Here is a 13839-nt window from a genome sequence, read left to right as displayed (position 1 = left end):
TATTTCTTGTACAGTAATTGTAGCTTCATATTTCCTGCCTGTGACTTTATTTCTTGTAATTGAGTATTTATATCTCTCAGCTGTGACTGCGACTTTCTTGTAATTGTGGCTCTATATCTCTCAAATATGACTTTAAACCTCATAGCTACACCGTTATGTCTTGTAATTGCGGCTTTATATCTTCCAACTGTGATTGTAAAAATCACAATTGCAACTTTATTTCTTGTAATTGTGGCCTATATCTTCCAAACTGAGACTTCAAATCTCGCATATGTGACTTTTTCTTGTAATTCTGGTTTTTAGCTCCCAAACTGTGACTTTAAATGCTCAAACTGTTACTTTATTTCTTGTAATTGTAGCTTCATATCTCTCTCTGTGATTTCTTATTTTACATTTTTACACTTCGCACTTCTTTTTTCTGTATCTCATTTTGTCTTAACCTTGTTTTAATCTGAGGCGGAAATGCGCTTGACTCATGGCTGTGAGAAAAAATCCCTTTAAACGTGATTAAATTTGAGATCAGAATAAAATAACTGATGAGCGTTGAATACTTTCTAAATTCTAAATATCTCTTTTTTTTAGTACCGCTCACTCTGTAATGGGCCAGAACGTGTATGTATGAGTTTGAGTGTGTTTGTGAGGCGTAATGTGATGCATAGCATCTTCCCCTGCACAGTTTTGCATCGTCAACAACACCCCATTATTCATAAGGCTATAGTTGACGTTCTCTGAGCCATGGGCCATTAAATACACTCTGCTCTCTCACACTCTCACACACAGACTCTCTCTCTCTATCTCTTGTGTCTCCTTCACTGTGGCTCAGTAATGGTGGCAGACATTAGCCTGCTGGCTTGTAGCGCTTTCCGGAAGGATCCCCCCGGGCTTCCGACAAAGAGGGCAGATTTTTAACAAGTCTGGCTCTTCCAGCAGCCTGCTGATGAGGACAACCATTTGCTAGCAGTACATCCCTTACTCCTATCACTGTCTCCCAACCTGACCGGCCGTGCTTAGCTGCAACTGCAGTCATGTAAGTTCACACTTTTTGACACCTATCTTCTTTCCCTCCCTCGTAATCTGTCATTCAGCCAGCAAATTTAAAATCTTAAAGAAATAATAATAAAAAAAAAATGTTGGTTTCCACTATATCCATTATAAGGAGGGTTTATCAAGTTTAGAAAGTTTTTTCCATCTCTACGAGGGCCCTTGGAATAAACTCACCAACTCATTTTATATATGTACAATATATGAAAGCTAAAAAGCACATAATTTAAATGTATTAATTTATTTATAAACATATATAGCTTTTTAGCTATCATGAAACCAAATTGATTAGAAAAGTGCGAAAGTGTCTCTCAACCACACACACCTTTTCTTTTTTTTCACACTAACTGCTTGACAGCAAAGTAAACGCTGATCACAGCATGACATAAATCCTGATGATGCAGTTTTGATGTGATGCATCCAACATATATAAATACATAACCATGAGAGCCTCAAAACACTTAGTCTTGTCATCGCAGCCGATGCTGACGCTCTCAAATAAGATATTACTACAGATGGCGTCACATATCCCATAATCAAACCACACAATGACACACCAACCAGCAGAACAACACTATATTACGCTGCAGAGAGTGTAAATCATCAGAGTAGTTTGACGAGCTCAGTCGAGCTAAATCCGGCGGTTCTCCGTCAGGTCTCCTGTCCACAGCTGTCAGATTTATTGACAGCTCTGTCAACTTTCCAAATTAATTCTGCTCGATAACACCTGACAGCGTTACGGGCCGATAAATGCAGATTTGTGTTGGATTATAGTGCCTATCAGGTGAGATTTGTTACTGGTGTCAGACAAACACCTCCATGTTAAAAGAGAGCAAAGGAGAGAGAGCTCACTGACTTCTACTTTTTAGTTTTCTATATTTTATAGAGCTTATGTAGCCCCACCCCTTTTCAGCGCTGTGCTCGTTGTGTTCTGTCTTCCAGTTTGTATTTTCACAGCTTGAAGGTAAGATCTTACAAATTTATGAATGAACCGCTCAATTAAAACTCTTCCCGGTCTAAAAATACAGCGCTACCGCAAAAACGAAAGTTCAAAGACAAAATTCTAAAGATGGCCATGCGCTTCTCTGGCGCGTAAGGTCTATACTTTTATATTTTATTGTTTTTACAGAATCATATTATTTGATTATTAATATTACTTGTTTAGTCAAATTGCAATTTAATTTATTTTATATAATTTATTATTTTATTTGATACTTTTCACATTATTTTCTTTTATTTTTATTAGTATTTTTTTTTATTTGCCATGTGCACTTAACTTTGCATGCCATTTGTACGTAAAAAATAAATTATAAACATTTTTATAAATATAGCTGTGAGCAGCAATTATTGGGGTTCAAGCGCTTTAAGGCCTTTAAGCACATGCGTAAAACCATATTATGTTTTATTTAGCAAGCCTGTAACATCTCAATAATAGACGGAAAAGACAATATACAGCCAATACAAGAAATTAACATAGGAAATATATGGTTTTTAAAACTTTTTAACAGTTATTGAGGTTGAGCCAAAAACCTAGGACTAGTTTGCTAGCTGGTTTTTGAAATGATCTCCAATATTTAATGAACAATTTGATGGACAGCGGCAGTCCTAGAGGCAAAGTTGATCAGAATGAGGAGTTCTACTATGTGGTCCAAATATCATGGGTGTGTGCGAAAAACCACACGAGAGACAATCCTTTACACACGTGAAAAACGCGAAGGCACCCCCTGGTGGCTGATTTCTTTCGAATTTCTCACAGGCCTCTAGGGCCATGAGTCAAACAGGCCCAGCAATTTTTGTTCCAAAGTCTGATAGCTGCTCAAATTTCATTGGCCAATGGCAGACATGTTATTTCAGATACGTCAATGTCCTTCATAGACAATCATGGCACCTTGAACAAAGACAATTTTCAAGTCGATCGGACTAACGGTGAAGTAGTTAGAGCCATTTTCATGTTTTTTTTCCTGTTATAGCGCCACCAAGTGGCCAGTCACCACATCCTTTTTCACATGACCACAGAATGAGCTCTTACATTTATTTATCGATTATATATATATATATATATATATATATATATATATATATATATATATATCGAGTTATAGCCATTTTAATAAAAGTGGATCTGCCTACTTTGAACATTTTAGCGATCTTTAGGGACCGTGAATCGAAATTTCAACTTTTTTTTTTTTTTTTTTTTGGATAATTATTGACAATCAGACTCAGGAGAATCTCAGTGCACTAGTTTCATTCTGACCGGGCCAAAAACCTAGGACTAGTTCGCAAAAGTAAAAACTTTCACTAAAACCATGTTGAGAGCATGTCCGTCTTGAGAGGATTCCAAGTATTCCAAGGATATAAGACACTTGAGCCCATGGCTAACGGTTCAGGAGTTATGAGCGATTTTGTACTTTTCACCTCTGTAGTGCCCCCGTCAGGCCGATCAGGGTGAGCCTTGCTGATGTTGCAGATGGTGCGAGTACTACCAGCCCTCAAAGTTTCAGGTCTCTGTGACTTACGGTTTGGTCTGCCCTATCACTGTTAGGGAAGAATTCTGATCCTTGGAAATTTTAACAATTACAATAGCGTTTCAGAGCTATGCGCTTGAACCCCTAAAAAAAGAATGCAACAGAAGCTTTTTCTCTGGTGGTCTCAGAATTTCAGACTGTATTTTTACACCAATTCAAGATTAAAATGCATTGGCAATCTAAATAAATATGTTCTGTCATGCCAATACACACAACTGAATCGAAAGAGACAAATAGCAATTCTAAAAAAAAACATTTGCATTGCTTCCTTGTCTTCTCTACAGAAAGTTTCCTGTGACATTTCAATTCTTTATATATTGCTGTGCGGTTGGGAAAGACTTAGATATGATTTTAATGTCAGGTGCTACAAATCATCAGAAATGTTTATTGCTGGACAGCTTACGTGTAATACCTTGACATTTCTGAGGGATATAGACATCTATCATATAACGGATGGAAAAAGTTCATTCTGAATGTGGCATTTGGCCCTTTTTATCAATCATATGCCTATTACACAAACTGCACATATTCTTCTAAAAATGCAACTTACCTCTTCTCTAACTGTCTAAGTTGAAGCATTAAGGTTGTATTTGTCAATGGGGCCAACTCAGCCTCAAAAAAAACTTCAGCAAACAATTTTCCATGAACATTTTTGGAAACGGAATAAATGATAGGCACACCTGAATCTTTCAAGCCGAGGATGCGCATGTCACAAATACATCTAAAATATGTCGCATATCTCAGCTTACTATAAATGACTTCACACTTTGGGTTTTACATTTCAGTCGTTAGGGAATTTGCAGTAAAGGGTTGAGTACAACCAAGAAATACCGCAACAGATAGCGTGTAGGATTTACCTACTGTCAGCAGATACAGCCTGCTGGGAAAGTTGATTGAATTACAGTACAAATAAGTGATGTGCTAATAAATACATTGTGTTGTTCGAAAGAGTATTGATTTATCCAATGTTTTTGCTCTTTTGGTTTGATTCTTTGTCTTTGCTTACACAGTGATGTAGAGACTCTGGAAAAAAAAAATTGTAGAACTTGCTAAGGCAAGCAACACTATCACTCAAATTGAAGGTTAGGGGTTTGTTTAAAGTTCAAAGTATTAAACTTTGATGCATAAATCATCCTGCACTGTTCAAGCAACATGAATGTTAAAGGGATATAGTTCACCCAAAAATAAAAATGACAGGTTTGGAACAACATGAAGGTGAGTAAAAGATGACAAAATGTATCCCTTTAACACTCCAGCAGCACACTAAAACCCTTCTTTACGAGAACTGTCACTAAAATGCTGAAGCATCTACTATCATCAGCTGATGGACTATTCATAGATTAATCAACCATCCTGACCCCACCCTAACAGCAATGCACTGAAAATCACTCAGCAATGCTTTGGCAGCCCACCCTTAACACCATAGCATACATTTAAATGTTAATAAATTGCATTGTCGAATCCCAAGATACATTTAATACATTGCAATATTTCTTGGAACATTTTGTAATTATGCCTTCAGAAAGGTAACAGGTTTGATGGTAACAGGGTGGACAATTTTACAATTTAATTTGTTATTACAAGCCTTGTGCTCAGGGTTGTGAAACTATAAAGTACTTTTGGGAAAGACAATGTTCACTTTTAAATTATCAGCTGTTTACTATATAAAATTATGGAAAGGTTGATGGTAACAGGGTGGACAGTTTTATAACTTGTTTCGACATTACAAGCCTTGTGCTCAACGTTGTGAAACTATAAAATACTTTTTGGAAAGAGACTTAAATGCAGATATTTTGATGTTCACGTTTCATTATTAGTCGTTTACTACACAAAATTATGGAAACAGTTTTGACGGAAACAGGGTGGACAGTTTTACAGTTTAATTTGACATTACAAGTTTTGTTCTGAAGTGTGAAAAAATAAAGTATGTTTTTTGGAATCATAGTATATGTTTAAATGTTTATAAAGCCCTTAGGAAGTTATCAGGTTTGATGGTAACAGGGTGGACAGTTTTACAATTTAATTTGTTATTAAATGCCTTGTGCTCAGGGTTGTGAAACTATAAAGTATTTTTGAGAAAGACAATGCTCACTTTTAAGTTATCAGTTGTTTACTATGCAAAATTATGGAAACAAGGTTGATGGTAACAGGGTGGACAGTTTTATAATTTGTTTCGACATTACAAGCCTTGTGCTCAAGGTTGTGAAACTAAAAAGTACTTTTTGGAAAGAGACTTCAATGCAGATATTTTGATGTTCATGTTTAAATTATCAGTTGTTTACTACACAAAATTATGGAAACAGGGTGGACAGTTTTACAGTATAATTTGACATTACAAGTTTTTTTTTTGAATCATAGGATGTGTTTAAATGTATATATTGCTTTCAAAAGGTTAGGTTGATGGTAATAGGGTGGACAGTTTTGATTTGTTATTACAAGCCTTGTGCTCAGGGTTGTGAAACTATAAAGTACTTTTGGGAAAGACAATGTTCACTTTTAAATGATCTGGGGTCTCATTTATAAAACTGTGCGTAGGATCCCTACTAAAATTGTACGTACGCGCAAAAGCTAGATTCTGCGTACGCACAAAAAAAAAATCAGATTTATAAAACCATGCGTACGCCAGAACCTGCACACAAATCCCTTTATAAATCCCACTCAGCGGAAAATTGTGCGTAAGTGCATCTCCACCCTGTCTCCTCCCCGAAATCACCATATATGGAGCTTACGACGCCTAGTTTTACTATGCATAACCTCATCTGCATATCATTTCCATACATATTCCCATCCACGTGACACCACGGTTAACACTGTCAAAGGTACAAGACATTGGAAAATATTAGATATGGACTATAAATGCAATTTGTGCCACACATTATATTGATAAAGATCATCCAATATCCTCTTTATGTTTTAGAATAAATATATCAAAATATCCATAAAAACAAAATTGTATAAAATACTTCAGATAAAGGTTTTAGAATAGAGTTGATTCATTCATTTCCACTGGCCAGATAGTATTTTAATAGTTTTAAACAATTCAAATCAAATTTATGCAGTTTTGCTGATAAGGTGAACATATCTTTTAGGAATTTTATAGGCTGTTTTTAGTGGAAACAGATCGGACTACTTATTTATTGCAGTGTAAATACAATTGTCCGAAACGGCGCGTCACTGACAAAGTATTTTAAAAAGAAAACATGCAAATCTTACCGTTTTCCTCAAATTATATCCTTCAAATGGTAATTGTTTGAAGATCCTTCACACGACATCAACACCTCCTGCAGCTGTGGTTGTCGAGTAAGATATTATTGGACCTATTCAAACTGATCTTTGCCTACTCATCACTGATCGTCATTCTCGAAAAAATATTTTGTCATAACATCTGCAGTTTAGTTTAAAGAGGAATTATTGTGCTCCCAGCGCTCCTCGCTGTCATTAAAACAGCGTGTCACTGGAAAAGTGATCGAAAGTAGCACATCTACCAGGGCTGAAACGATTAGTCGACATTATCGACAACGTCGACAATAAAAAATTGTCGACAAATATTTTGTTGTCGAATAGTCTCTTGATCTCATACAACCTATTTGAAAGGCCTGCAATACCGCGGTGTAACCAGTGGGGCGCTGTAGCGCAACACTGTAATGCAGCCCTCCTGGATCCAATCCAATAAAAGAAGTCAGCGCTTTGGACAGCATAGTGCAAACGAAGTCGAACCCGTGAAATGTGGGAGATTAAAATAGCATAAACATAACAAACATAACGTTTAGTATAACTACAGAATACTGTCATGCAGGGCCACCAACTCTCATTCAAACTCACTGTTCTCACGCCACACGTTCATTTTCTCACACAGTGAAAGATGCATCGCAGAGCAAAGAGGACACAGACAACGCACCGACAGATCAGGTTACTTTTGATATAAAACTGTCTAAGCTTTTAAATTCAGTCAATATTACTACGGGATTCAAACAATACTTGTGGTGGTAACGCTGTTTAACGTTGTGTGGCAGATCGCTGTAACACCTCGGTTCAAGCAGCATGTGAACCTATTCCTCTCTATTACAGCACGAAATAAACATGAATGAACATCAAAAAGTACTTACTGAACTTACTGAAATGAATCCATCTCTATTGTAATCACTTAATCGGAGTTTTAACCGCAGAAAGAAGTCAATAAAACTTGCAAACAAATATATCACACAAAATGTAACATTTACCTCAGGAAAGCCATTCAATGACCATAAACTTGATATGTATATATATATATATATATATATATATATATATATATATATATATAAAATATAATATGATATATAATATGAGTGTGTATGTATGTTGTTGTTTCATTTTTCAAAAAAAACCCACATAATTACATTATATTTTTTAACCTGAAGGATATTGGTCTATTCAGTTGGCTTGAAAATTATTAAAAATACACTTTTAAAAGCTGAAGTGATTTCTAGATTTACTAGTTAAAGTACAGTATAACTCAATATTTTAACTAATTGCTAAAGTAGAATAATCGAGCAAAGCTTACTGATTAATCAGTGCAATAATCGATGATTAGTCGATTAATCGTTCTAATAATCGATAGATTAATCGATTATCAAAATAATCGTTTGTTGCAGCCCTAACATCTACTATGTCAATTCATATCACTTTTGTCTCCAGAATATGCGTACGCACGGCTCAAAGTTTGCTTAAAGGTGCGCACATTCTCCCGTCAAGTTTGTTTTTATAGATCACAACCTTTGCGTGGGAACTGGCATACGCACGTTTCCAGCCCTGTTTTGTGCGTATGCACGCTTTATAAATGAGACCCCAGTTGTTTACTATACAAAATTATAGAAACAAGGTTGATGGTAACAGGGTGGACAGTTTTATAATTTGTTTCGACATTAGAAGCCTTGTGCTCAAAGTTGTGAAACCATAAAGTACTTTTTAGAAAGAGACTATAATGCTGATATTGTAATGTTCACTTTTAAAGGGTTAGTTCATCCAAAATGAAAATTCAGTCATTAATTACTCACCCTCATGTCGTTCCACACCCGTAAGACCTTTGTTCATCTTCGGAACACAAATTAAGATAGTTTTGATAAAATCTGATGGCTCAGTGATTTAAATTTGTTTTTAGTAGCTTTTTGGGCATTGAAAAAGGAAATGATCTTGCTGGCAATGCATGCCTTACTGAGCCATCAGATTTTATCAAAAATATCTTAATTTGTGCTCTGAAGATGAATGAAGGTCTTCTGGGTGTGGAACGACATGAGGGTGAGTAATTAATGACTGAATTTTCATTTTTGGGTGAAGTAACTCTTTAAATGATCAGTTATTTACTATAAAAGTATGGTAACAGGGTTGACATGTAAGATTGTGCCACACTAAGAATCACAAAAAAACAAGATGAAGTGATAAAAGTAGAAGACTTTAATTGCTTAAAAAATTAACTTCCTGAGAAAAGATAATGTCATTATGACAAAGGCATAATGGCATAATTGTTTGAAGCAAAATTAACATATTTGCGAATAATCTAAAGAGAAGGCCAAACAATGCATATTTGATTAAAAAAAGAAAAAATAGATAAAAGTAAAATAGAATGTTTAGAAAAATGTCTACGTAAAAAAAAAAAAAAAATGGAATCTTATAAATTCATTATTTTGTACAGATGAGAATCACTCACAATTGTCAAAATCTGCTCTCTTTTAAAACCTTGCTGTGTTGTCACAAGTAAAACAGCGAGCACAAAGGAAAAGCGTTATGTTTCAGATGGCTCTTTGAGGGCACGTCTGATGCCAGAATCTTCCTCACCGCACTGAAGAAGAGTACGATGGGAGACTTGCTGCCAATCTCATCATATTACCAGCTCTCAAAACTGCCCGAGTCAGCAGTACCGCAGAGAAAAAGAGAGAAAATGATTAGGACAATATTGTGAATGTGACATTTCTGACGGTCGGAGACGGCGGAGGCTGGATGAGCTGTGATTGGCCGTCCTCTCACTGTAATTAGTGATTTGAAGTTGGAGAAGAGGTTTAAAGTAAGTATTGACATCTCCCTTGCCCTTTCCCTCTCTCTCTCTCTCTCTCTCTCTCTGGTTGTAGAAAGTACGAAGCAAAGCTCACAGGCATTGACGCAACTGCAGCAAAATGATCATAAAGAGGAAATTAGCTGCAGGAGACTTCAGCAACACACACACACAGCTACATTACAGCTACTTACAAAGTACTTCTGCAGTGGCAATACACTTATAGTGTGAAACTATTCCAGAAACTATTCAACTAATATATTTGTTTTCACAAACATAGGTCTGGACCGAACTGAATTAGAAAGAGAGCAAAACAAACACCAATCTCTTTCCATTTCTAGCTGCCGTTTGGGCTATTACACCCTTGCAGCACCTCATGATGTCATCTTATTTATGGATGTCATTAGGGGAAGGGGAGGGAAAAGGTTGCTATTTAAAAAAAGATTAAGAGCAGGGACAGAGATGAATGTTTGCGGCTCTTTTTACGCACTGCAGGTTCTCGCTGTATCATTTACACACACACACACACACACACACACACGGTCCATCCAGTAGAGGGGACTCGGGACAGCCGGACCGCTGTGCCCGCAGGCGAACTTCTCATCCTCTTTAAAAATTAATTATTGATGTCACAGGGCGAGGAAACAGGAAAAGGGCAACCCGAGTACAGCCTCTGCAGTTCACGAATACAGGCCTGTTCAGGAAGAGCTGTGTCATGTGAACTGCATTCAGGGAAAATCAGGTGGATCGTTCTGTGGTTTGTAAAAGTGTTTGTGAATGGACGACGGAAGAAAGAGCTAATGAGTTTGAAGAGCCTGACAAACACCATCCAATGTGAAATGGAGCCTAATGCTCGAGAGTTCAGAATGAAGCCATTAGGCATTGTTGACCCCTGCTCCTCTGTCAATAAACGAATGACTCGCTGCCAACAGCCCAGCAATAACATTAGCATTCTCTCCTGCAAACGCCATTAGCTTTGAGAATGATTCCAAAGAATGGCAAATACATATAAATAAAAAGGAATGTGATGAACACAGAAATTTCCTAAAATCTTCATGATGGATCAACAGCTGCATGCATTCATTCAATCAACAAAATGATCACGACACATAATTTAATGAAATGTCAATGTATTTTGGCTATTTAATTTAAATGTGTGCTATTTATGCAATCATTGTATATAAATATATATTTTTTAAATATATAATAAAATAATAAATATAAATATTTCTAAAAAGTATATGAATAATATAATATAATATATAATAAAAATTATTTATAATGTAACTTTCCTGAATCAAGAATGTGTTGATGTTCACCAAGAAAAATTAATTGCATCAAAAAACCCTAAATAAGTTATTACTCAAAACATTATTTATTTTTTTTTTTAAAAAAGGTTATGCAAGTAAGATTTAATATACATTTTCCAAAAACACACCTTGATATACCTAAATTTTGTTTCTTAATTTTATTTGATCTTGTTTTAGAGTTTTTTTATATTTTTACTAGGGCTGTCAAAATAACGCGTTAATTTCGATTAATTTCGATTAATCTGAGAAAAAATAACGCGTTAAAAAAAATAACGCAGATTAATCCATTCCGTATTGACCTTTGAACCTGGAGCCGTTCTAGCCACCATTTGACTGTAAAATGAAGGAGTGCGCGAGAGCTCTCTCTGTCTTCAAAGTAAGCACCGTTTTTGCACTCTCTCTACCTCACACATAATAATCTAAATCAACTGACACAATGCTAAAAGTTTCGTTAGACCGAATCCATGTTTCACGAGGCGCATTCGGAGAATGTTTTTCCTGAATAACCGTTGGGTGTGAATAGTGCTCAAAAGAACGTCTCCTGACAGGCGCCCTGCAGCTGACATAAACCACACTTTCAGTAAACAAAAAGAAAATCCTATCCAGTGGTGAAGTGTTTTCTGTGTTGACAAATCTTTTGCGATGTCCTAATAACAGTCGTGATTCGTACGCAACGCGTCAACGTCTGCTAATGTTCAATTCGGGACCTAATGACTCATTTGAACAGATTCATTTTAATGAATCATGACAACACCAGATCTGTCCACACGGTCTATAATGAATCATTTACTCGAACAACTCTGAAATGAGAACATAAGTGTGCTTACCCCATTTAGCAAGAGTGGTTAGTAAAATTAGCCTTAATAATCTACAATATTTTCAGGTTATTTAAATGACAATGTGTAGTAAATTTGGCCTACCTATAAAGTCAGTTAGTTTAGACTGGAGTGTGGTGAAACCAGAACAAAGCAAGTTGTTGTTAGCTAGGTGCATTCAATTGTATATGGTAGAAAATTATATTATTAGTTAATATAACTTCTAAATGCTACTTTTTAATACTTTTCAGGTTTAGCAAAAAAGCATTTTCTCTTACAAAGCTATAAAATCACTTTTTTTTTTTTTTTTTGCAAAGAGGGCAAGAAAGAATTACAGTGAGAGTGACTTTTTACTGTTTGTGTTAATGACTATGTGTGGATCACCACTGAAGACCATTTTTGACCCAGGAAAAACCCTGCCATGATTCATTTGAATTGAAATATTTAATACTTTCACAGCAAAAATTATGCATGCGATTAATTTAGATTAATTAATCACAGAGTATGTAATTAATTAGATTAAAATTTTTAATCGATTGACAGCCCTAATTTTGACTTAAAAATGCTCAAATGTGTGATTCAGTTTTATATATGAGTGAATACACATTTCATAATATATTTTTTTAATAAACATTTTTTGTCTTACATCAAAAAATAAACCCTACATAAGTTATCACTCAGAATATGATTTTTTAATAGATCATTTATGTAAATAAAATTTAATAAAAGTTAATAAAGTTAATTTATCTTATTTTAGAGATTTTTAAAAAGATCTTTACTGAAAAGCAGACATAATTACCGGTACAGAATAGGACGTTTGCAATTCTTGATAAAAAAATGCATTTTTGATAAGTGTTTTCTGGCCTTGTGCTATTGGAATGCCTGTTTGGTTACTGTATGTGGTAGAAGCAGTCGCTTTGTTCTGACTCAAAGGATTTTTACATCTGACATTTTGAATTTCTTACTTTGGATGTGTGAACTCGTCCACCAGCGTGACCTTCTCCACCAGGTCTCCTCCGATGTTGCGTACCAGGTCGTAGAAGTCGTTTTCTGTGTAACCTTCGGCCGGCAGCCAAAAGGAGATGTCATTGAAGAGCGGAGGGTACTTACTGAGAGGCTGGGGAGAAAAAGAGGAGAAGAAATCTATATGTTTTGGGACATGTGGAGCAGCACAAGGATAAAAAAAAGGATATAAAGTATTAAAAGCTGCTTTTGTAAAATGTCAGCAAAAGCAAAACATGTTAAAATACACCACTGCTAAATAGATATATATTTAAAATTCACAATAAACAACTGCCATGAAATTTAGTTTATTAATCTGAATCACATTTTTGTTTAATTTTACTTTATAATTAAAATAGTGACATTGGTTTAAAACTTTTGATGGAGCTATGGTGGAGGGAGAGATGATTTTGTTATATTCCTCAGACAAAGCTATTGCCAATAGAAATTCATGTGAAAATAATAATAATAATAATAATAATAATAAACTTAATTTTTAGTTTCCTTTCCAAGAAGAAGCCACTCTTCAGCTTTATAGTCATTTCCAATTACTAAAAATTAGGGGTGTAAGAATATATCATGTCACAATATATCACAATATAAAAATGCAACAATATTTATTGTGGAAGTGTTTATAAGTGGAATATGTACTGTGTATAGTTCACCCAAAATAAAAATTACTGTTTGAGAAAAATATTCAAGTTTACAGAGTTTTAGTGTCAGTATGACATTAAACTACTATATATAATGTTGAATATAATGTGTAATAATACAATGGGGGAATATTTGTGGGCCCCGATAACGCCAAATGTCTTATGGTTACCAGTAAAAAGTGGCCTACATTATTTTAAATATATCTTGCCAGTGACAAGCATATTTGTCTAAAACTTTTCTGTACATTCAGCTTCAGAATTATGAATATTTTTATTCTGGTGTGAACATTGTCCTGTGCATTGGGTTACCAACACCAAGTCCAAGCTTATTCATTTCCACCCTCAATTTAATACCAAATTTAGCATTTTAATCAACAGTAGATTTTATTGTTAACCTTTTACTATATGTTTGGGAATATCGCAATAATATTGTATTGTGAGTTCGGTATCATGATGTGTACAGAA

The 13839-nt window shown here is 35.2% G+C and overlaps 1 protein-coding gene across 1 annotated transcript in view; it reads right to left on the bottom strand.

The window, feature by feature from the left end:
• fars2 (phenylalanyl-tRNA synthetase 2, mitochondrial) overlaps positions 1 to 13839 on the bottom strand; it is a 191258-nt gene that overhangs the window by 76257 nt on the left and 101162 nt on the right. The window contains 1 exon segment of the mRNA XM_048175314.1: positions 12685 to 12836. Within this exon segment, the coding sequence (XP_048031271.1) occupies positions 12685 to 12836 (152 nt within the window).

The sequence above is a fragment of the Megalobrama amblycephala genome, linkage group LG22, assembly GCF_018812025.1.
Source record: "Megalobrama amblycephala isolate DHTTF-2021 linkage group LG22, ASM1881202v1, whole genome shotgun sequence".
Lineage (NCBI taxonomy): Eukaryota > Metazoa > Chordata > Actinopteri > Cypriniformes > Xenocyprididae > Megalobrama > Megalobrama amblycephala.
This window is presented reverse-complemented; position numbering and strand designations above follow the sequence as displayed.